At 38.5% G+C, this 24164-nt stretch overlaps 1 protein-coding gene across 3 annotated transcripts in view; it reads right to left on the bottom strand.

Moving 5' to 3' along the window:
- The window catches only part of frmd4a (FERM domain containing 4A), a 66975-nt gene that overhangs the window by 12838 nt on the left and 29973 nt on the right, over positions 1-24164 (bottom strand). For all 3 annotated transcript variants that reach the window (XM_088006303.1, XM_088006302.1, XM_088006304.1), the window contains exons 3-14: positions 20281-20375; positions 18203-18295; positions 13564-13648; positions 11013-11069; positions 10126-10148; positions 7657-7740; positions 7501-7566; positions 7352-7409; positions 7152-7238; positions 2164-2239; positions 1234-1376; positions 475-616 (exon numbers count right to left, since the gene is read on the bottom strand). In XM_088006303.1, the coding sequence (XP_087862429.1) occupies positions 475-616; positions 1234-1376; positions 2164-2239; positions 7152-7238; positions 7352-7409; positions 7501-7566; positions 7657-7740; positions 10126-10148; positions 11013-11069; positions 13564-13648; positions 18203-18295; positions 20281-20375 (1009 nt within the window). The remainder of the gene's footprint in view (positions 1-474; positions 617-1233; positions 1377-2163; positions 2240-7151; positions 7239-7351; positions 7410-7500; positions 7567-7656; positions 7741-10125; positions 10149-11012; positions 11070-13563; positions 13649-18202; positions 18296-20280; positions 20376-24164) is intronic.

The raw sequence follows: 24164 nt of genomic DNA, 5'->3' as shown, positions 1-24164 counted from the left end.
ACTCTAATTTTAGTTGGAAAACAAACCTTCTGCCCCATTCATTACATGCTCAGCACAGATAAGCATTGTTTTAAAGGCAATGGCAAGTTTGTACTCAAACTGCCGCCCTTTCATTCTCTCACCCCCTAAATTTAGAGGAGGTAGGGGCCTCTGGAGGATGAATCTGTGACATGGAGGGTGGGAGTGATATCCCATGCATACTGAAAGACAGGGTGGGGTGTTTGTACAGTATATGCGTGAGAACATTCATCAGCGACAGCTGCTTCTGTCCTTCCAAAGCTCCTCACTGCCTATACCAACGCATGCAAACACATCCAGAGTCTCGTATTAATCCTTCAGCGTTCGTCAAATCTTTCCCTTTTGGTTTCTTTTTCCTCAACACACTCAAACCCACTCAAACCCACGCACACACACGCACACACACACACACACACACACGCACACACACACACACACACACACACACACACAGACCTGAGGAGAGCAGGCTGCCGCTGCTGCCACTGATAATCTTGCCCTTGCTGCCCATGTTGGCCAATTTGGATGTCTTCAAAGTTCCTGTCTCTGTAAGATCTATCGCGATCTCACTCAGACTCCGCGCAGCGTGGATCTTTGACTGGAAAGATAACAAAAGGGAAGATTTGTAAAAACATATTGTGTACAAATACAGTTGCATTTCGATAAATTAGGATATAATCAATAACTTATGGAGAATTATTACATTGAGTTATTAAATTTATCCTGGATAACAACTAAAGAAAAACCCAATCTCTGGTTTATTCAAATAATGTCAGAAGAGAGGTAACCAAAATGTTGTTAAAGAAGGTGTCTTTACAAAGAGCCTCATCCAAGCATAATGTTAGAAAGTTTAATGGAAGGAAAACATAGTAGAAAACAGTGTAGATCAATGGAGATAACCACATCTGTGAGAAGATTAGAGAAATACATTTCATTTAAGAGTTTGGGTGGGTTCACAAGTTCTTGGACAACAGCTGGAGTCAGTTCTTCAAGTGATACCACATACACAGTTATCCTGGACATGGACTACGCTAAATACTAGAGGAACCTTCATGAAAAAAATAAAATAAAATCAGGTCTTTGAAGACAAAAGAACTGGTCTGTTATTCGGTGGTCCATAATTCAGTTTTTAGATGAAAGAAAATTTAACATTGTTTCTTGGGAATCAAACTTGTTAAATGACGGCATTCTCTGACTTACTGCTTTGAAACTGACCTTGCTTTGCTTGCGGTCCAGGTAGAACTGATGCTGGCTGATGGCCATGGCCCAGATGGACTTTATGAGAGCCGGACAGGCGTACCAGGTATGCACGGCGATGCCGCTGTGACCAAAAGTCCTTCTGGTTACCGACGCCCTACAGTAAGAGCGGACACAAGGCCTCCTTATATACACTGAAAACAAAAGATTGTTCGACTGCTCTAGTGGCTCCTGCTGCTACTGAAACTAACGAATAACGATGATAAAGATGTTTTTATTTTTATTTTAGAATAGCCACACACAATGTCCCACATTGTTTACTCGTCCTTTTTTTAAACACACATCTGCAGCAGACCAGCTCGCTCTAATGACAGCTTCCTTTAAAGAACACACCGCTGCTCCCTGTTTCACCCCGTCTGTCTCTTTTTCACCCATTCCCTCCCTTTCTGTCTGCAGAATAACACTCCATACATATATAAATACAGCCATGTTAAACAAACACAAGAGAGGTCACTTCCTCTACAAAGAGCTATACTACATCCATCTCTCCGTCTCCTATAATCTATCAGTGCTTTAGTCTGTGTGTGTTTGTGTGTGTGAACACATGTTTAAGACTCCGACCATCAATCTGCTCCACCATGACATCCCCATCGTCTGCTGTGCTGCCAAGACAAATTTTTACTACTTTGACTAAATTCGACTCCAACCTCTGTTTCCCTGCCCCACACAGAATATACTGTGGATCTCTGCATATCCCCATATGTTTGACTATTAACTTAAAGTAAAAGCCATGGGAAGGTATCCACAACTTAGGAAACTTCTGTCATTTAAATTAGATACAAAAAATGGACTGTGATGATTCAATGACACTCTAAAATCTCAAAAGAATATAAAAAACACAAATCAATAAAGTGCTTTAAGAGACTGAGTTTGTGATGTAAATTTACCTCCTGGGGTCATGAACTTCCACTGAAAACTTCTTCTCTCTGAAGTAAAGGTTCTCCAGTTGACGCCATTGAAACACCTGAGATTTAGGAAAAACAGACAGCCTTTAGAAGAGCTCGGAGGAAACGTGCTTCACATTAAATCCTCACAGCCTTTAGCCCGATCTCTTTCCCAGAATGCTTCTTTTTGTTTGGCAGGGACATGCAAATGAATCAGAGGAGCAGGGAGAAAAAGAAAAGCTGATAAGAAAGGAGCTGTTAGGGAAAAGGAGACCTCAAATCTGGAGGTCTATGATCAGGTCCAGACCAGGCAGTCTTTCCACAAAGGCTCCCAGCACTGGATGACTTCACTCTGAAGTAAGACAGTGTGAGCGGAAGGAGTCTTGACTTTTCTTTTTTTTTAATCCTCTTCCGTCTCCTTCACGAACCATTTGCTGCTCTGTGAAATAAAGTCCAAGCCAGCTGTGTAGAAAAGCTTCCCTAAAGACCAGCTCTGCAGCAAGTGTGTAGGTTCAGTCCTTCCAAGCGTAAGAGGAAAAGAGAGGCTTGAGGTGGTGTGTGTTCACCATCTGGAGCCATGTGTGCGTGTGTGTGTAGAGAAAGTGAGTAAAGTTAAGTTTCCTCCTCTTCTGGAGTTTTGCTGGGAGGGTTTAGAAATGAGAAGGGGAGTTTATCCCCTCCTCATGACCCCTCCTCCCTCCCTCGGGGACTCTGTGTTCAGCTCCAGGCTGCAGTTGGGAGGTGTGTGTGTAACAACGGGTTGGTGTAGCGGCTGTGAGGTGTGTGTGTATGCTAGAAAAGTAGGAGTGAGGCTTTCTCTGGGCCTGGTGATAGAAGTGCTGTTGCTTTGTTAGTTAGAACTCTGGGTATTATTCTTCTTAATAGAGAAAGTAGAAGGAGGAGGATTTTCTGCTTCTACCAGTTCATCTGAGACACAAGGAATTAGAGAAGTCGCAAACAGTGTGAAAGATATAAGGTAAAACCCTTTATTAAAACAATAAACAGAAGGAGATGTGAATTGCTAAAGTAATGCACAAAAAAGACAATTATGTCTAATTTGAATGTCTGTGCATCTATGAGGATATAAATGTCTGAGGGTAAAAAAATAAATAAATAAAAATCGGCTGCCTTATCAAAACCCCTGCCACACATTCAGTGGAGTGTGGAGTGCTAATGTAGCGTGGTGCTAAAAATAGCAGGCAGGGCAGATTCAGCTTGTGTGGGTGCGTTAGTTAGAAATGAGCCGGAGCAGCGGAGATCAGATATGTCTTCTAGAGTCATGGTTCTAATCATTCTGGTACTTGCATTGCAGTTAGTGGTACTCAAAACAAATTTTTATATCAACCATTTACAGTGCACAAGACTAACCAGCAGTGATGCACGGTTCATACACACAAACCGACAAAAGACAGTTGGGATAAATTGAATCTAAAACTTCAGAGTGACACTGAAGCATTTTTAACTACTACCACACAAACACAATTTTAATTTAACCGTGTTTTACTTACTGTTAATAAATCCACGCATACGTCAAATTCTGACCCTAACATCTAAATGTTACAGGTGAAATTGAGACTCATTAAACCTACATTTTACTATTGCTGAATTTTGGCAATTCAGTATGGATTGTAGTCATGATATCCTGGTTTTAGCTGACCAGAGTAGTGCCCAGTCTGATCTTCTGATGCTGTAGCCCCTCTCATTAAATACTAAAGGAATGCGTTCATTAACATATTCAGATTTAGCATGCTATATGTGAAGCAGATATTGAGAAGCAATTCAATCCTCTCAAATGTCCAAATGAAACTTTTTTTGAGATTTTGGGCTTGTGAGAGACTTGCTTAGAGTTCTGACTTCAATAAATAGTTTTCTGTTTAAACCTGAGATTTGGAAATTTTGACTTTTGAGTAAAAATCAAATGCCAAATTAACCTGCACAGCATAATCAAATGTGCCATTTTCATTGGATTACATATTTTTGTCTCTTTTTCAAATCCAGGTGTTGTTTTACTGTTCTGAAATGCCTTTCAACAGAGCAGGACTTGGAAACCTTCCCCTGCCTGCCAACTTGTCAGTGTTTCCATATACTGCAGTGTTTATTATCATGCCGAGCCTTTAATGTAAGTTTTACATGTGAAGTATTATTGTTGTATCAAATACTACTGTCGTGTTATTTTGGTACACCTATACAAGCTTGTAGTTATCTATTTTTAATTCTGACCTACTTCAAAGTTACATAAGTCTATTTATTTAATTAAAAAAAAAACCTTTGTAGCCCTTGTGTTTTTTTTTTTTAACAGCTACTTTTCTCTCTAGGATTAATGTAAAAGCCACCGGGCGGTTCTGTTATAAGAGTAGTGCGTGTACATGTGCACACGCTGCCGACCCTCTTCCTCTTGGCTGCAGACTACTGCTACACAATGGCACAAACACACAGGCAAAGGAAATGACTGGTCATGATTCACCACTGAACAGAGCGCTCAAGTGTACAGACCCTCGCCTGTCTCATAATAATGTCAGCACAACCAAACTCACATCTATCACAGATGTAAAGGTCAGTTCTGATAGAGTGCAAATGCCTTTCTCTGGTGTAGCAGACTCCCTGGAGATTACAGAAGAATAGAACATTTAAACAACGTAGGTCAGGACAGCTACAGTGACGCAACATATTATTCTTTTGTGGACTTGGACCTGTGAGCGAGGAAGACAATGACTTTGTATATGGGTGGGGATGCGACTGTGTGGCATCTAGACGTCGCAAAGATTGAGCTTCACATCAATCTTAAGGCATTTCCTTTTATTTATGTATTAATTTGGCTTTGCATAAATTACGACTTAAAACAATCCACCTTTTCCCCAAAAAGTATGCAGTTTAAAAGGCAGCGTGCTCTACATCCTCTAACACGCAAACAGAGAGTATGATGCCTTGCAACAGTATTTGAACTTTTAACAGCATCATTACAGCTTGTGTTGTATTCTCAGGCGTTCCTGCCCTGTTGAAACGTAAATCTCTTTAAATTACAAATATGCGGGTTCAACTTACAGGCTAGGTGCCTTTTGAATGCACTGAATTTTAGTTAGGGCTATCACACTGAAAAGAGCTCAGTTAAAATCCATGGCTCACTTTGCATATTCTTATTAATTTTGATTAAAAAAATAAAAAAAAAATTACTATTTTTTTTTTCACTTCAAAATTACAAACCACTTTGTGCTCATCTATGATATATAATCCTAATAAAATACACCAAATACACATCCAGTTATATGACAAAAAGCTCCAGGGGTATGGACTTAAAAAAAGTAAAACCACAGTTAGCTCAGTGTGATTACCAGAAACATCTGATGACCTTCCGACAGTACCCACAGGTTAGTCTTAATAAGTCTTTAAAAGGTACTTAGTCAACTTGCAAACACTATAATTGTTGCCTAGAGGAATCACAAGACTCTAATGAGGCATCAGAACAGTGTGTGATTATGCAGTAAACCTGAGCATAAACATACGTCCCTGTGTAAAACAAAAAACAGCTCAAATAGATGTGGTAGATGGTGTGCATTTAAAACAACCGGCTCACACTCTTGTAAAAAGAAAAAAACCCAAAAAACATTTAATTACAAACATGACTTCTATGTGCACTTTTTATACAAGACAATGTGAAGTTCACTATTTGAAAAAAGAAAAACATCCTGTGTTTTAAATCTGTATACTTTATTGTGACTAAAGATTTTACTCCACCTTCCTGAGTCACAGTGCTGACCACTGTCTGCTTTCTGCTAGTTCTAATGGTGATGACCTGCCTAACGAAAATAAGCAGCTGATTACATCGCTCTCTTTCACTTCTTAGAACTGAAAGTAGAACAGTCTGCTACTAACAGTTTGATTAAGGCAAATCTGGACTGTTCTAAATGGGACTGTTCTGAACTTGTGATGCTGAAGCAGTGTGCTGTGAAGAGGCACAGAATATCCCAGCGTCTGCTTGTGAAAGCTTGTGTATGTCAGTTCTGAAGCTTAATGGACCAGTGACTCACAATGACTGTTGACATGGCTGTGCAATACGTGACAAGTCGCTTGTGATGGAATGCTATGTCCTCTTTCTATACTTGCTCAGTTATCATCATGTTACAGTGTTGTTTTGGAACAAGATGAATGCAATGATTTCTCTGTAAAAAACAACAACAAAAAAAGAAAAGCAAAAAAAAAAAAAAACAGGGTTTGGTGTTAATGTGTCTGTAAATTGGATATAATATTAGAGGAATAAAATTCACTATTATGTCAATGATCTAACACCTCGCTATTATCAGGATTCTTTAATGAGACAATTTCGACTGAAATTGTCCAAATTAAAATGCAGGCGCACTCACAAAGCGGGTTAGAGGCAAACAGGAAAACATTTAGCAGACAGGAAGTGGTCTTCAGGATGGTGAGCTCAGCTTTTAGTTTGATGCTTGTGTGTATGCGCATCAACAAGTTCCTGCCTGTGTTTCTGAGCAAAGTAATCAGTGCTAGTATTGGTGAGTTTTTGACGGCCAGTAAGTTTGCAAAGCTATGTTAATGAGCTTAACACTAGTGAATGCAAGACTTCAAAACCTTGGCCAGGACCACAAGTTAAAGGTAAAATAAACTGGTAGTCACGTCATCCAGACACAAACTGACTGGAAGGAAAGCTTCCTCAGAAAGGCAGAAATAAGTTGAGGACAGAATGTCTCAGTCAAAGACCAGAGTCTCCAGATAGCTGTCATCCCTGCTTATGTCCCTACACATTGTGTAGTCTACACAACACAATGTGATTGTGTAGACTCACTGACTGGAAAACGGACACAAGGGAAAACAACATGCTACAGACAAGGTTCTTACATGTTTTTCATTACCAAGTACCATCCTTTCCATATTCAATTGGAAGAATGGGCCAAAAACTATATATATATATACACACACACACACACACAAACACACACACATAGTATATAGTATATAGAGACGGAAGCACAATCTCACCTTCCTTGGTTTGACTTTATCCTGGTAGTCATACTGAAAGATGCCTTTATAGCTCAAACCCAGCCACCATGGGATCCCCTGTTTGTCCTGAAAAACAGAGCAAAACTTCACAGATATCTGCTTGCGTGCCCCAAGGAAACTAAAATCTGTGCAGTGCATGTGTGAGAAAAAGAAGTCGAGGCAGCGTAGTAAAACTGTACCTTTACAGCATAGTAATGCACTCCATATGTGGGCAGAGATTCCACAATGCTCATATAACTGTAAGGAGCAGAAAGACAGATATGTAACAAAAAACAGAAGAAAGTCTTTCACATGCAGGACATAAACACAACCAGATAAACATACTCACTTTACAATAGCCTGTCCTCTAGATTGCCCACTGAGCTTCTTGAAATGCTCTATTACCCGGTCTTCACTGTAGGAAAGCAATAGAAGAAAACAGGGCATTGTTACAGTGACAGATAGTAAATAAGTCTGCATGATGATTTACTGAACAGGTTCTCACCAATAAGCCAGAGACGGGTGTTCCTTCAGAGCTTGAGTGGGCAGAGCAGGGAGCTTTTTCAAATCAGACCTGGTTGCATCATCGCTGCAAAAGAAATATATATATATATATATAAACTGTTTCATCCTATTGTTCTCCAAGTTCTATAGTGAGTTGAAAATGAGTTTACGTGCACATAAATGTCAACAGATACAAACACCCAATTAGGAATACAAAATGTATCATATTCAATGAAACATGGGTGAAAATGAGTACATGAACTGCATCCAGTCAAAAAAGAAGAATAAGTGCTGATGGCCAAGAAATGTGCACTATTTTAAGCACTGGGTGTGGTCTAAGTCTAAACAGCTGCAGGAAGAAAAAAGAGCAACAGAAATAGAAATACAGATGTAAAATCAAACGATAAGTAAAGATAAGAGGGGATAAAAACGATCAGGGAATGAGCTGGAACAGATTAGGATGCAGATAGAGTACATGAGACACGGAGCCATGCAGAAAACTACAAGCACTTGGCCCCGGGTTCAGTTTTCAGACCTCCAGTGGCAAGAGTTCTTAATGCTCAACTCTAATCCCCAGGCCTCACTCCAGCCTCCACCAAAGGCCCCAGAAGATTGGGAAAAGCCCCGGGAACATGACAACCTATGAGCTAAGGCACTGGAAGAGATCCCATCCGCCCAGCATGTCTTCTCTTCGATGTGTGAAAACAGCTGTGTCTGCTTTTGTTCATATCTGCTTGTGTTGCTAATTACCAGGTACAATGCCTTGAAAAGAAACCCATACCCTCTGAACTTGTTCGCAATTTGCTTTGCTAAAACCACTAATAAAATTGGGAACAATAAAAGAGAAGCAAGGTGAAAGTTATTGTTCAAGAAAAAAACATAAATGTCCCATTTTCAATTAAAATTTGCCACTCAAAAAACACAGGAAAAAGGTGGAAGAAGTCTTTTTTTTTTTTTTTGGCTTTATCAAAAGTCTAAATGTGCATGAAAGTAAAACTGTCCATCATGCTGAGACATGGGGATGGTGTAGGTAGAATCATGCTGTGGGAATGCCTTTCTTCATCCCCACAGGGAAAAGGAAGTCAGTTAAAGCAGATCGAAAGGTGGTTTGAGCTAAATACCAAACGATGTTGGAAAATAGTGTAGCTGCAGCAGGTAAAAGATTTGGTTGGTGTCACTATGTAGGAAGACATTTTATTTTTAAAGGGTAAAAGTGACATTGTACAATAATACCATCACAATCAGTATGGATTTGGACATTTTTATATTACATAAAGTCCCTATGAAATGCCTTATTGTTTGTAGTTATGACAAGAAAATCTGAAAAACCTGGAGGGGCAGAAATATTTTGTCAAAGAACGCTACGCCAGGTTTCTTTTTTTTTTTTTTTAGAAGTCTACTGCAATATGCAGTAGACCATGGATAAGAAAACAGTCAATGCATAAATATATTTTTACAGTTCCAAGAAAGACATAGTTTGGCCCTTTTACAGCAAAAAGAAACAGAACATCACAGACATATTTGGATATTGTAATGTAATTATCATTTTAGAAAAGATTTACAGTTAAAGCCAGTTATAAAAAATCTAATACAAAAATGTGATAATGTACGGCTTTGCAAAGGACCTTTAGAAAGGTAAAATTTGTGTGTGTGGGAAGAGGCGGGGAATAAAGAGGGACGAATCAAAAATAATGTCTCCAGAGTGTTACATTCCAGCCCTATGTAGGATACTCTGTGTAGTTGCTTCTTTCACAGGAGTAACTGCGGTTATCAGCACCACAACAAAGCAGGGATCACGGATGCTGTGTATTTAGGGTGACAAGAGGATCCACTTTATGGCCACTACCAAAATGAAATATTACAGAAAACATTGCTCAGCAGCTTCTGAGTTAATTCAATTTAAGTTTAAAGGAAAATGAATGATGTTTCACATTTTTCAACAGTTATCTTTACATTAGGAAGTCTGTTAATAGTTAGCTCCAACATAACTCTTGAAGTCATAGCTTTGCTTTTGATACACAAAAGACTGAAAAATGAGTGAATCTAATGTAAAACTGTTGTATATTGAAATAAATGTTTAAATAACTTAAGCGATTTGAGAAGAAAATGAGTTGCATAGGATGTGAGTCACTTGAGGAGTGATAAAAACGCAGCAGGAGGAGCAGAGCAACAGCTGAACTCATCATCCCTACTGTCATGTTGGCTTCTGCTTTCAGGTTCACCACACAGAGAGTCACACTCTCTGACACATTTTTTACACAATGACCAGCTAAAGCACACTGATGAAGATTCATTTTGTTGCACATACTTTTAAAATCAGACATTACAACTGCAGGAAAATTATTATAAACACTGTTAGTCTTAGGGGTTTTCATGTATTCAGTGCCCAATCTCTCTTAATAAAAACTACAAGGGTAAACAGAATAGTTTGGATATGCAAAACGGATTTTCTTCCTGCAGTGGAGCTTACCTGCTAAAATCCCCTTTTGCTTCCTGTGGAACAAAACAAACACATGTTAGAAACATATGAATTATAACAGAACAATAACCATAAATTCTGTTTATGGTCTGTTTGTAGAAGTGAATGAGTAATAAAAGGCCACACTGCTGGACTAAAGAGGGAACATTAAACATCCATTGAGAGGGGAACCTTTGAAGCTCTGCAGAAGAGATACCCGATACTGTACATCTGCACCTGCACACAGGAGGCGAGCCCACTCAAACACACAGAGATATAAACCATTCAGTCCAGGCTGTGTAACATGACCTTGCATAATCACAGTTAATGGACTGACCTACTCTGAAGGAGCGACAAGAAAGAGAGAGAGAAGGATGGAAGACGAAGAGTTTTGACGTTAAAGACAGAACCTGAGTGTAATTTTACCAATCATTATGAAATGTATTTAATGGAAAAACATATTTAATGTCAGCTTTGCATATTTTATATGCAGTAATATTTAGTAAAATAAATAAATAAATAAATGAAACGTTAAAATGACATCAAAGATTTAGTCAGAAGAAAATGAGCTTACAGGCGAGACAGTTTGAACGCCCACAGCGCCCTCTCACACATAATAAAAACTGATTGGCAACCGCATTAGATAATTTGGGTTCAATCTGTTAATTATGAAACTAGCAGATTATGAAAGGTCAGACATTTTGAATAGGGAACAAACGCTTCACTTATAACAGAACTGCTTCATGTTCATCCAACATCCCGTAAAATATTATACTATGCTATTTTATAATATACCACAATTGCTGTGTGGGCTAAGAAAGAACCAAACAAATAAATATCATGGTATAAATTTACACAAATACATACAGCATCAACTTGTACAAAAAACAAAATCTCACTTGAAGGATGTAGGAGGCTAATTCAAAGACCACCTCACTGTCCACTTCAATGAGCTCCTGCAAAAAGTAGAAGATGAAGTCAGAAGTGTTGAGTAACGCACTGTTTGACAGATAAAAAGCAGTTCAATTGCAAACTTTGGCATTCATGATAAATGGTTAAATTCTCCTTGCTTTACAAACCACATTTCTCTCCCTTTTTAATCTGTGCAATCAGAGATGAGAGGAGAAGTAAAGTGGGCATTATTTGAAAGTGTGCCCTGATAAAACACATTGACAAATGTGCTAATCAGGCCAAGAGGTGTGAGAAGGGTACAAGTGTAAAAGAATGTATCCGTCTGTGGTTAGTTAGCATTTTTACCAACAATGTGTGAGATAACTTCTCCGTACACAAAGCTGGACAAAGGGATAAGGGTCAACAGGATGCGAGTAGTGGGTGAGGCATGCTAGGAATGCTGCTTTACAATCCACTTCTTAATTGGTTTGAAGTTCAGAGAGTCTTGATGAAATACGAGAATGAGAAAACCCCACAGTGGTGTGTACCACCCAGGGTGGCTACAAATCACCCCATTTCTCATTTTTCCCCGTAGTGCATATTCTTTTATGGTGAAACAAAATGTTACCATGGTCAAAACTAAGAAGAAAATGATCAGTATATGTTAAGAGTACTTTAGTTTTGAATGATCAAAATCTTTTGCTGAACCTGGAAGCAAGAACGCTGCTGTTCAGCTTTGAATACATACAGTGCATGCTGCACAACTAACTGCTATTACTTTACAGCTATTAACGCCAAACAGTTAAAGAAAAGCACAAAAATAAATTCAAAAACATTTACTGTGTTATACAAGACCAAAAAAAACTATTTCAGTACATAAATCTTATGTTGCCATCTACACATTATGAAGATAGCTGGTTAAAAGTTATCCGGCAGAAAGTCACAAATATCCTCCTCAAGGTGGGTAAGCCACAAATGTTTGCTACTAACGAAGGCTCTACAGACTGCTGTATCCACGCAGCTTTTTGGAAAGTCGAGTGGGAGAAAAAATGTGGTAGGTAAAGCTGGACAGTAACAGGGATAATTGGAGGTTTGAGTGAATTTTAAAGCGAACTTTATTCAATAGTTTGGGTGGATCAATAACAAGCTGAAAAAAACTCTCACACTCTTTCTATTAAGGCAATCTTTAATCAGAGATAACATCAGAAGCACCTTAGCTGACCTAAGGAGGAAAAGAAATTAACTGCAGCTCGGTGGTTCAAAGTTCTCTGTGCATTTTCAAGTATATTTTGCCCTTTTTATTTGGAAATGAAGATCCCATAATCTGGAGGACATGTAAAGAAACAAACCAAGCTCCAATGTGATGTTTCCACAGTCAGTGATGATCAGGGAAGTCATGCCATCTAGTTTGCTATTTCTGTATTAAAAAAGACTTCTGTCTAATTGGTCTTATGCATGATTCAAACAATAATAAAAAAAACTTATCAGGAACACATTATATCACTCTGGCAATAAGGAATCTATTTATTATGAATTTCTCTTTTTGAATTAAATAAGTGACAGGAATAACGTCTTGAAGCTGCTGCATACGCCCTCTTCTGGACAAAATACACAACTGCTAGACACAGCTGTCAATAAATGCAGTGATGTTTTGGCAGACCACATTTACATGGTACATTGAGCAGTAATTTATTTGCTACTTGATTTCAGCAGTTTACGTTTTCTACCTTTGTAGCTCTTTGTCGCAGTTAACCCCAGTATATATTTTCAACTGGCATTTGCTAAGCCTGAATAAATGTGCTTCAGCAGTGCCATACAGCAGTAAATGTGTCAAGTCATTCGTTAGCTGCTGGAATGTGGAGCAGCACACAGCGTGATGGCTAACAGCTGATGCAAACTGCTCGCATTCTCTGCTCCATGAACACAGCATGCAGGATGAAAAGCCAAACTTTCCTCATGTGGCATCTCATCATTTAGGTCAAAAATGAGACTAAAAGGAAACATGCCTCCAAAACACCATGTCATCATCAAAGCTTCACCTAAAAACATCCCTTGAGCAACTTCTGAGACTAAAATCATTTTAAATCAAATACTTTTTTTTTAAATAATTGCAGTCCAACATTAATGCACACTAAGCTTGCCAAAATAAAATAAAATTTTGTTCATGAATTTGAATAGTTCTTTTCAGGACGGAATGATTAAAGAACAAAAAAAATCATTTTAGAAAATATGAGTTAATGATACCAATTTGGATTTTAAACAGATTTTCTGAAGTCTTGTATTGGTACTCACACGGTGAGTAGCAATATTTGTAGGTTTCATAAAACACAAACAGAGACATGTAGGTTGATAGATACAGAAAATGTGTGACTTCTCTGCAATTTGCTAAAGGATATTTAACAAAATATTTTTGTTTTGCCATGTCAGTGATGAGTACACAAAAGCGTTTTAATGACACCTTAAATACAAAGGGGTTTGGATGACCCATATAAACACATCCACATAGTATGTCAATGATATTTCAAACGTAAAATTAAAACAACGTGAAGTGTTGTTTACCTTGTATATGATGGACTTCGCATTAAGAAAGAACAGCTCGATTGTTGCATTGTCCTTCAGGTAGGAAATACTTTCAATGTAAAACCTAAAAGGACAGAAAGAAAGTTGAACATGAAAACTCTGAAGCATGTCAGTGAAGTTGATGAATAACATCTCCAAGTTTCATTCTCTTCTTTATTAGTTCTAAAAACTAATACAAAACATAAATGCTTTGGCTTTTATATTCAATTGCGATAGAGTGCAACAATTAAAATGACCAGAGGGGGGCACACCATACCAAGGGCGAAAGCGGTACAACAAGCATCTCTTCACTCTTGTTCTGCACAAAGTATCCCTCTCACCATGTTAGTTGGCAGTAATCCACTATTAGCCTGTTATCGTCTGCACATTCCCACAATCTGAATATGGAGACACCTGCACATACGCTGATAGACTTTAAATGTGCACATTATCTCTACCGCTGTGCAGCACCAGGAGTGAGCCAGTACAAAAACACACACTCTCAGCAACACTGGAGAGAGAAGCACAGTAACCTACTTCTGGCAGATCGGTGAGCAGGGTACTAACATAATAATGCCGACTAAATTTAGCTCATGAATGCATGCAGACCCAGAGGGGAGCAAGGGTGGTGCACTGGGAGGCTACACATTGTTAGCTACTCGAGTGGAAATGTATCAAAAAGATTCTGTGCACTACAGATGCTCTCGCATGCCCCTTCACATGTTTTTGCACTTTGAATTATCAAGTCTCTCACAAGCATAAATTTGTGCACTACAGTAATCACGCACAGCAAAAGCACTCATAAATTAAATTTGTTCATATTTTTGGCACATACAACCATCTGTGAATTATATTGGAATTTTATGCAACCTCACATAACACTGCATGGTTTTTGAATCTTTAAAGACAGAATTTGGTTTGCATCTGTATTAGGCTCCCACTTAATGTTACACTCCTGAATAAATTCCAGTGCAACCAAATGCCTTTAAGAGAAACCTAATCAGTAAATGTTATCCCTCCGAGTGAAATTTAGTACAAACACAGGTGTTCTGTGAAGGCCTAAGAGGTTTGTTAGGGAGCATTCGTGAATAAACAGCGACTTCAAAACCAGAGAACAAGCTTCAAAATCTGGCATTATGAAAGAATGGCTTGTTGAAAGAAAAGCGTTGAAATCTTATAAAATTTGAAATACGGTGTGACACAACAAATACAAGAATGTACGAGTGTATACATCCAGGGCAGTACGGACAAAAAGTAGACTTTTTTTAGTGCAGTTTGCTTTCACATTCTGCTTTTTTGCAAGGGAACTGTAACTTGTAAACAAAGCCACGCGGGTGCCGATCATTGCTCCCACTGGACAGAAATGACGGGGGCAGGACAGAGCACAGACCCAGCATGAAAACAAACATGGAAATCCTGATTGTTGCATTTCTCTTGTGCTCATTTGTGCGGCCATTGTAACTCCAACATAATTCTAAATGTCTAGAGAAGCTCATTCAATGCATTTTTTGTGATGCAATATTTGAAATTTTGGCAAATATTTACCGTATTTTCTGCACTATAAGGCGCACCGGATTATAAGGGGCACCTTCAATGAATGGGTTATTTTAAAACTTTTTTCATATATAAGGCACTGTATTATAAGGGCATAGAATAGACGCTACAGTAGAGGCTGGAGTTACGTTATGCATCTACTAGATGGAGCTGGACTAAAGTGAATGTCAACAAAACAGTCCAACTCCGGTCGGCGAGGAGAGCCTTCTGCGACTGGGCTGGGGCGTGGCCGGACGATGGTCACCCTTCACCATTCACGCACAGCATGTTCGTGGAGAATGTGGTGCTAAATGACCTGCAGACGACCTGATTCTAGACGGTCGGTAGGTAGATAGGTCAGTCAAACTTTATTAATAGATTACAAACCAACGTTCTGACAACTATCCCAGCATGCACTGCACGCTTCTTCTTCTACGGGCGAAAAAGAAGTCTGAGGCTGCTTACCGTAGATGCTAGACCTGTTGTGGCTCAATATCGGTCCATATATAAGGCGCACTGTCGCTTTTGAGGAAACTGATGGTTTTCAGGTGCTCCTTATAGTTCGGAAAATACGGTACTGCAAACTGAATGGGACAAGATGGGTTGGGTGTTTTGACCCATGACAAGCTGGCAGTAGCAGCATTATGCTGTAGGAATGATTTTCTTCAACAGGGACATTGAAGCTTGTTTGAATTTATGGGAAAATGTATGGAACTAAATGCAGGACAATCCTGGAGGAAAACCTGCTACAGGCTGCAAAAGACTTGAGACTGGGTGAAGGTTCCCTCTCCAGTAGGACAGAGACCTCAAACATATAGTGACAGCTCCACTGACTTGTTTAAGATTAAAGAATAATCATGTTTCAGAATGACCAACATCTAAACTTAATTGGCGGTGATCTTCCCCACCCTCCCCCTAAAAGAAGAAAACTATGCACATATTGCTGTAAGTACTTTTGAATCAGTGGGTAGATGTGAATGAGTGTGTATAGGTATTGAGTGTGAAGGGTTGCAGTGGACATCAATAGTTGAGGGTTTTGAATCGCTTTACTTATTGAGCAGCAAGAGAGAATGAGAGGAGCTACGTCAATATTCTGTGTGAACATTTAATTAAAGCCACAGTGCAAATGAGACACACAACAAGATCACCTCCTGAGGTAGGCATGCTGCACATTTATTCAATTAAAAAAAAAGAATTAGTAATCCCATAGGGAAATTAAATGTTGTTGTAACGCATTATTCGAGGTTCTTCAAAGAGAAAAACAACATAAAGCTACAGCAAACAAAACATAAATACCACATAAGCATGCAAAGTGTGTCACGGTCAGGCACAGAGAAAGACACAAATTCCGGAAAATTGTGCCCATTGGACTATATGGTGAGACCGATAATAGATAAAGGTCTGACATTTGGAATGATTGCTTTTCAAGCAATCCCTGGAGTGTGCATGTCCACTGAATGAATTTAAAAAATGCGGCTGGGAAGTATTTGAAAGAGGTTTCACCCAGTGTGACATTTTCAGAGATTGAGGTTAGCGGCTGGCTTGAACTGTGTTGGGAGGAGAAAAGGGGAGGCAGCCTCGAAATGGAGTCAAAGTTCACAGCATCCCCACCCCAACCTCAAACACCTATTAGTCTATGTAAATACACAAAGAGAGACCCTCATCCTTCAACCTGCCCAAGCCGCCACCGCCACATACACACTTGGTTGTTTAAAACAATTCAGTGCCTGACATTTGATACAGACAGGGTCTCGAGTCAGCAGTTATCAATGAAATCTGCACATTTAAACCACATCGCAGTTGCATTGTGTGCCAAAGCCATTGTTCTCTAAATATGAGCATGTGCAGAGAATGGAGCTATGGTGCACAGCAGGCTCATTGTGTCATTAGCTGTGTTGTAAATGTCATCCTGGAAGTATCTAAACAATAACACCGTTCAAGGTCGTTAAAATGCATCAGGCTACTACTAGGTATGTTTTTAACAAAGACTACTATTTGGGTTAGACTCTGAAATAAATGGTATACCAGGACAAACAGTTTCACTTTTAGGGTTTTCCAGGATAATCTGTTTGTGATTATATTTCAATCAACATTTCTCTTTTCTGGTTTTAAATATTGTACTGGAAAAACCTACAATATAGATTATATCCTCTATATCCAGCACTGTGAGAGAGTATTTGCCCCCTACCAGATTCATTCAGGTTTTCCTTTTCCCAGAGTTACATATGTACTTATAAAGTAACTGTTATTAACCACACAGCTAAGTTCAGCTTCTACAGTCATATCCAGAGCTGTTAACTGCGTCACCTGTAGGTTATGAAAAAAACAAACCTCTCTAACAACAGCAACTAGGCTAAAATACAATAAACCAGGCCCCATCTAAAGATGGAAAATAAAACACTATCAACTTGGTGGGAGCTACAAAACTTTTTCCAGGCTTTGAGATTCTAGTAAGCCAAAGTCAGGGTTATCCAAAAATAGATAAAACAGATTAGTGGTGAATCTTCCTAGGAGAGGCAAGAAAATTTTAAAATAGACTATCCGCCCCTCAGTTTTTGGTCTTAAGCTCAAGCACACCTGGGTTTTGCCACAGGACAAGGATCCAAAGCGCACCAGTAAGTCTACGTCTAAACAACAACAAAAAAATAATAATGAAGGTTTTAGAATGTTTAACTGAGATCTTGTTGCATGACCTTAAAAAGATTATTCATGCCTGAAAAACATTGATTTTGGCTGATCTTATCTGTGCTAAATAATTAAAAAACTGCCTTTATCTATGTCTGATCATGAAATCTATTAGATAATTTCCTATATTTCACATTTTTTGCCTTCTTTTAAAGTGTATCCTTGGTTCCACAAGTCAATTTGCATAATATTACCATGCAAAGCATACTGATGAGGTTTAAGAGGCTCATGATTGGCTGAGAGACTCTGTGGCGGGAGTTAAGCACCGAGGTCAAAGCCATTTCATAACTAATCTTATTAATCCGTTCCTGCAATTCATGAATCTAGTGTATGTGCATGCACAAACGCACACATATGCTAACACACACAGTCTTCTCTTCTTTTTCCACAGGGCTAATTAGAAGATGAAAGAGAGACTCACCTGACACAGAAGTAGAGAACAATAGGACCAGACTTTTTAGGGAATTCATGCTCCAATACCCGTCGGTCCAGCTGAAGCCAACTGAAGTGGCCCCTGAAGACAAAAACAACCAGTCAATGCCATTAACCACAGGTGTTCATCAATCAGATTGTAATAAGACTACATATCATGGTTTGTCTGCCTATCTAGGTATTTGAATATAATTTTATTTTCAATGCAGATACAAACAAATCATACAAATGAACTGCCAGTAATTCTCCAGGTTATTCAGCAGTAAAGTGAGCTGCAGACAAATCTTTTTAGAACATGAATATTTTCTTTAGCATCTTTCACTTCTTTCCTTCTGACTTAAAAAAAAAAAAAACTACAGTTAGAGTAATCACCTTAACATCTCTTCATAAAGTTAAAATTTCCACGCAAAACATGTTGGATTGTAATTAGCTGATTAAACATATTAAACGAATTGCCCTGTGTAAAGTCATTGCTTTAAGACAACAACTTTTAGAGATATTCTTAAATATTTGAACAAGACGATATTGGCCTTTTACCCAACACGTTGTGCCTTAAGAATTTTAAAGAATGGCACAATAGACAAGAATGGCAAACCAGGACTTGTTTACAAACTTATTTTACAGCAATTCATCACCTAAAATTATCAGGGTTATATAAATATGGCAACATTATAAATGGTAAAAACTTTGCTTTTCTTCTGGAAAGTTCTGATTGAAGAATGCAAGTTTCTCAACATGTAAAGTAAAGCAAACAAGTTGCAACCTGACATGTCTTGAGGTTCATGCAGTGCACAATTACTTTTAAGCTAAGGTGAATGTAAGAATGTTAAGGAAGTTGGGAAGGTAAGACGTTCTCCTTCTGTTTCCAACTGAGAGAAAAACTGCAGTGACGGCTTGTCACCCTGGTAACCCTACATGGTCTCCAGAGCAACATCTCTCTCAAACGACCCTCCTTCTCTCTCCTGTCATTGGTCCCTCCTCCCACCAAACACAACCCCTACCCTTCTTGACAGCTGAACAGAATGAGCTGAATTGTCTGCTCTCTCTCTCTGTGAACAAACGTAACAAATCTACATATGATGGGATTCCTCCAGTGGACAGCTGGTGTTACTTTGCTGGGCTTACGTTACTAACAGTGTCTATCACATGTGTCAATGGGCACTGTGGTCAATCCTACTTGATATCAAAATTTGCACATAAGCAAAAAAACATGAAAAACAACAACAACAAAAAAAAACCTGATGTTTGTGAGTATGTAAATCACTGATATATTTGCATGGCTACTATGCCTTTGTGCTTTGTCCAAAGTACAACTAATTTGAATGTCACTTTTGCAATTCAAAAGCAATCTTCCACATTCAAAAGAAAACCTAAAAGCATTAATGCCATGCCATTGGTGCATTTCATAACAAGGAGGTCTGCTTCATAAATTTGTTTGGTAGAAAATAACAGTTATTTATTATTCAATTACTGTTCATATTATTTATAAATTCTTTATTTTATACTTACTTTTTTCATAGATTGCAACAATACACTAACTATATTCCATATCTTCTTCGAGTTCAGTTTTTATATATGAGCTTACATTAGAAGTTTTATCTCAAAAGGAATTTACTCTTCATCAAGTGTAAAAAATGCACTTATTTAAAAAAAGAAATCAGTTCTGTTTGACTAAAATAATTGTAATATAAATATTATATATTGTCCATTTGGCTTTATTATATATATATTTATATATATATATAAATAAAATAATATTTTTATAATGGTACAGTTTCATAGTTATACTGTAGACAGCTAAGTGTACATGTAGTTACATTACAGAATTACATTAGGATGTGTTCTATGTCAATGCACATTAGTCAAAATTCTATTTTGTCTGGAGTTTTTACTACTTCTAAGGCTCAACATTTGTAAGTATAATGCAGGATCTCAGTATGAATTTATTGCAGATGTTTCTACAGTGGCCAGGCTTAGAGGCAATAAAAAAAAAACACTCCCATTTAAATAAAGCCCTGAAAAATACTTACGGTAAGACTTAGCCAGATATTTTTGAATTTGCCTTACGTTTCATCTGTATATGCAATTCCAAAGTATTCCTTCTCTTTGAGGTTGAAGTGGGAAGCCACAAGGTCCAGCAAGTCCTTTGACATCAGTTTGGGCTGCAGAGAGAAAAAAAACAACAACACAATTTTGGGCTCAATTATGATTGCCTTTGTCAGTCATGACTTACCATCACACATGTGTCAATTAAGTGATTTATCACTTAATAAATTAATTGAAATAAGTACATGGCTGACCTTAATGTAGATGCCATTTCAGCTATTGATTTAGAGCAATGACTATACAATTAAACAAAAACCCACGGGAAACAGTAAATGAGCTGGTGTGAGAACACAAGTAAAGGAGAGGGAGGGGGGAGCACAAAAAGATGGATGGAGTTTGTAGATGCTGCTGACAGTGCAGGTACCAATGCCCTCCCCATCCCTCTCTCTACTCTTTTCTCTGACCCACACCTCCACTGCAGCGTCATGCTTTAAAGCTGAATCACTGTGTTGCAGACATGGCTGCAGCTAGCACAATAGCTAATCCAGTGAAGTGATGCCGAGGCTATTTGTGAGAAAAACATTTATTTGTCATCACACAGAAAAGGAGCGGGATGATATTGGAGTGAAGCAGAGGAGTGGGACTGATGCCATGTGCTGACTGGTTTGTCACATCCTGAGTAACAGTACGCCCAACCCTGAGGTTAACCATGGGTGTGCCTCGCTGAGTACATTCATACACACAGCTCCATACACATGCACACATCTAAACCCAAACACTCATCACTCTAAGCACAGAAGGAAAACATGTGTTACAATATTTGAGAAAAAAACAAAAAAACATGATGGATATATCCTCTCTAAAAATAATGCATACAGATCAAAGAAATTCCATACAAATACATTAAAGTGCAGAAGAGCGAGGTTTCAATAACCTCCTCCAATCCATTCACTGCACCACTAGGTTTAGTGTCAGAAGCTACTAAGAGCTATTCAGAGAGAAGGAGGTGATGTCATACAGCCCAAACACACACACACGAGCACGCACGCACACCCACCCACACACACACACACACACTTAAACATCTGCACTGACCTAGATCCAATAAAGGAACGATGCCTACTGTTATTACTGTTAATCTTCTACACATAAAGGCTCTTCAGAGATAAGAATTAAAGAAGAGAGGTTAAGATGAAGATAACATACACATTCATTGTGCCTTTATACATGCAATTATAAGAATAAAGTTGAACATAATGTAACACAACGATGGAAGATGATTACTGTATATTCGGTAAATATTATAAGGCTTTCAATAAGATGTAACCTAAAAGGTGGAAACTTGAAATTTTGCCTTTTCCAATTAGATTGCATAATGATACATTAAAATGCAATTTAAGGTACATTTAACTTTGTTTAGTTGGATGCCAAGAAGATATTCAGCATGATGAATGTAGTCTCATAAGGAATATATCCTCATACCTGACAGATTACAATGACAAAGAAACTATTGTCATAGACTACTGAAGGCACACAGGAAAACGAGGAAAGGTGAAAATTTTGAAATCGCAACTAATATAATTATTACAATTTACCTATAGTACCAGCATTGCATTGCATGATTTTCTGATATTGTGCAGCTAACGTGGGCAGTTCCTCTGACACTGTGTATCTGAGTGAAACTAGAACTGCAAAAACACACAACAGCACCCTCTGTCAAAACAAGTTCTACAATTTGTTCAATCTAACCACAAGCTAACAAGACCACACACAACGTATTCCGTCCAACATGTGAGTATTTATTACACAAAGATGAAGAAAAACCTCAAATCCTCAGATATTGACAAAATATGTCAAATCCATCATGTTCATGGGAGGCATTTGAGATGTAGCCTGAAAAACGCTTTACTTAAGTTCAAGGGAGTTGACACAATGTTTGCCCTTCGTCTCTGAGCCCCAGGATCATAGCAAGTGTAGAGAATGACACTTAAATAGAAAGGTCCCAAAAATATCTTACATAATAGCATTCAATTAAACTAAACTGAATTTGGGAAATTTTCTTTGGTGGAAATTTGGTGCTAGATGAACTTTGATATGAGAAGCAGTTTCCTTAATTGTCAAGATAATTTTAGCATGATCCTCTGACACCAACTGATTGTCTACTGGAAGATAATTCATACTTGGAAGTACTTCACATACTCCACTTCTTCTTAAAAGTAAGGTTATGAAGCAATGCTTTCATTTTTCATTTTTCTTTTTCTAAGCAAAGAGGAAAATGAACAGCTATTTATTCTGAGCACTGACTGTGGGGTTTAAGTTTGGTATGTGAGACTCAACATAAATTGGTACTTCCCTCCAGATCTTGATTGGCACTATTATTTCTCCAAATAGCAGATCAACAAAATACTCTTTGAGAGGCTCAACACATTTCAAACGTTTATGGTTTGGAAGGAGGGTATCTTTACAGTATTAGCAGTAATACATGTTTTGGTTCAGTCTGAGAGACATCGAGGTGGTCTCTCATTACCGCACAACAGTAGACTGCCTTGGCAACAGCACCATTTAAACAACCCCAACCCTATGGTAGCCACCAGCAAGTAGGGAGGCAAAGCCACATTCGTAAACACACGAGTACACAGTTGGAAAAATGAAACAGAGAAGAAGAAAACCCCCCACTATACTGTTAAACATGAAGAATAAATAAGTAATGATGAAAAGAAGCACCAACAGCACTCCTGAGTTTTGTGGTGCTTTGTGTCTCCATATTGGTACAAATACCAAGCACGCTGTGGATTCCCGTCCAAAGCACATGACAGCTAAATTGAGTTTGGGTTCCTCTCAAGGTGACGATATCAATCTTTTTCCACAAACATGCTCTGAATTTGATTTGTGGCCCTGAACGTATCAGATGTTTAATGTAATGGTGAGAGATATCAACAGTGATATGGACAGTGAATGACAGGCAATACACACACAAACACAGACCCACGAACACAGAAGCCTTTTATCAGATGGAACATCTCCTTGCTAGCTTAGACAGCATTACCTCTAATAGACATTCAGCCTGTGCCTTCTCAGCATCACGGGTAATTAACAGTGTGAGAATTACAGGGCTCTGAGTGTGAGGAGGAGACACACTCAAGACTACCAACAGACAACAACAGACAACAACAGACAACGCACAAATGTAGTTTAGTTGCCTTATTGGCAGCAAGTTGCTGCTCTGTCTGAGCAAACAGCCTTATATGCCCTTGGTACCTTCAGAGCTGCTCAGATTTATGATTCACTAACAGAAATTACTTATCAGTGGCATCCTTGGAGTCCTAAGCTGTATACAGGAGTATTCATACCACCTTGAAATTCTCCAAATATTGTTAAGTTGCATCTATTAACTTAAGTTATTATGTTGAGATAATAATTTCCCAATTTTTACATTCAAAATGTCTAAATATTGTGATATGTGTTGCTGTTAATCCCCTTTTGCTCTGATACCTCTAAATAAAAATCTATAGCAACCCACTGCCTTCACAAGTAGCCTAGCTGTTAAAAACAGTCGACCTGTGTGTATAAATACATCTGTTCTGTGAAGGGAACATTTCTGAACAAATAACAGCAACCATTTGGAAGAGGGTGCTCCGGTCAGAGTAGACCAACATTAAACCTTTTGTCTTACATGCAAAACGATGTAGCACAAAACTAACACTTCACATACAGGCGAGCACATAATCTCCACCGTAGCAGATAGCAAGAGCAGCTATATACTTTAGGGATTATTTTCTTCAGCAGAAGTGAAATAACTGGTCAGAGCTGATGGAAAGATGGATAGAGCTAAGGAGTGAGCAAAAGATTTGACACTGTGGTGGAGGTTCACATTCTTGCAGGGCAACTACTGTAAAGAGTGAACA

Source organism: Poecilia mexicana, unplaced genomic scaffold (assembly GCF_051168715.1).
Source record: "Poecilia mexicana isolate PSO_F unplaced genomic scaffold, ASM5116871v1 scaffold_6, whole genome shotgun sequence".
Taxonomy (NCBI): Eukaryota; Metazoa; Chordata; class Actinopteri; order Cyprinodontiformes; family Poeciliidae; genus Poecilia; species Poecilia mexicana.
The sequence above is the reverse complement of the archived record's forward strand: the minus strand, read 5'-3'. Positions and strand labels throughout refer to the sequence as shown.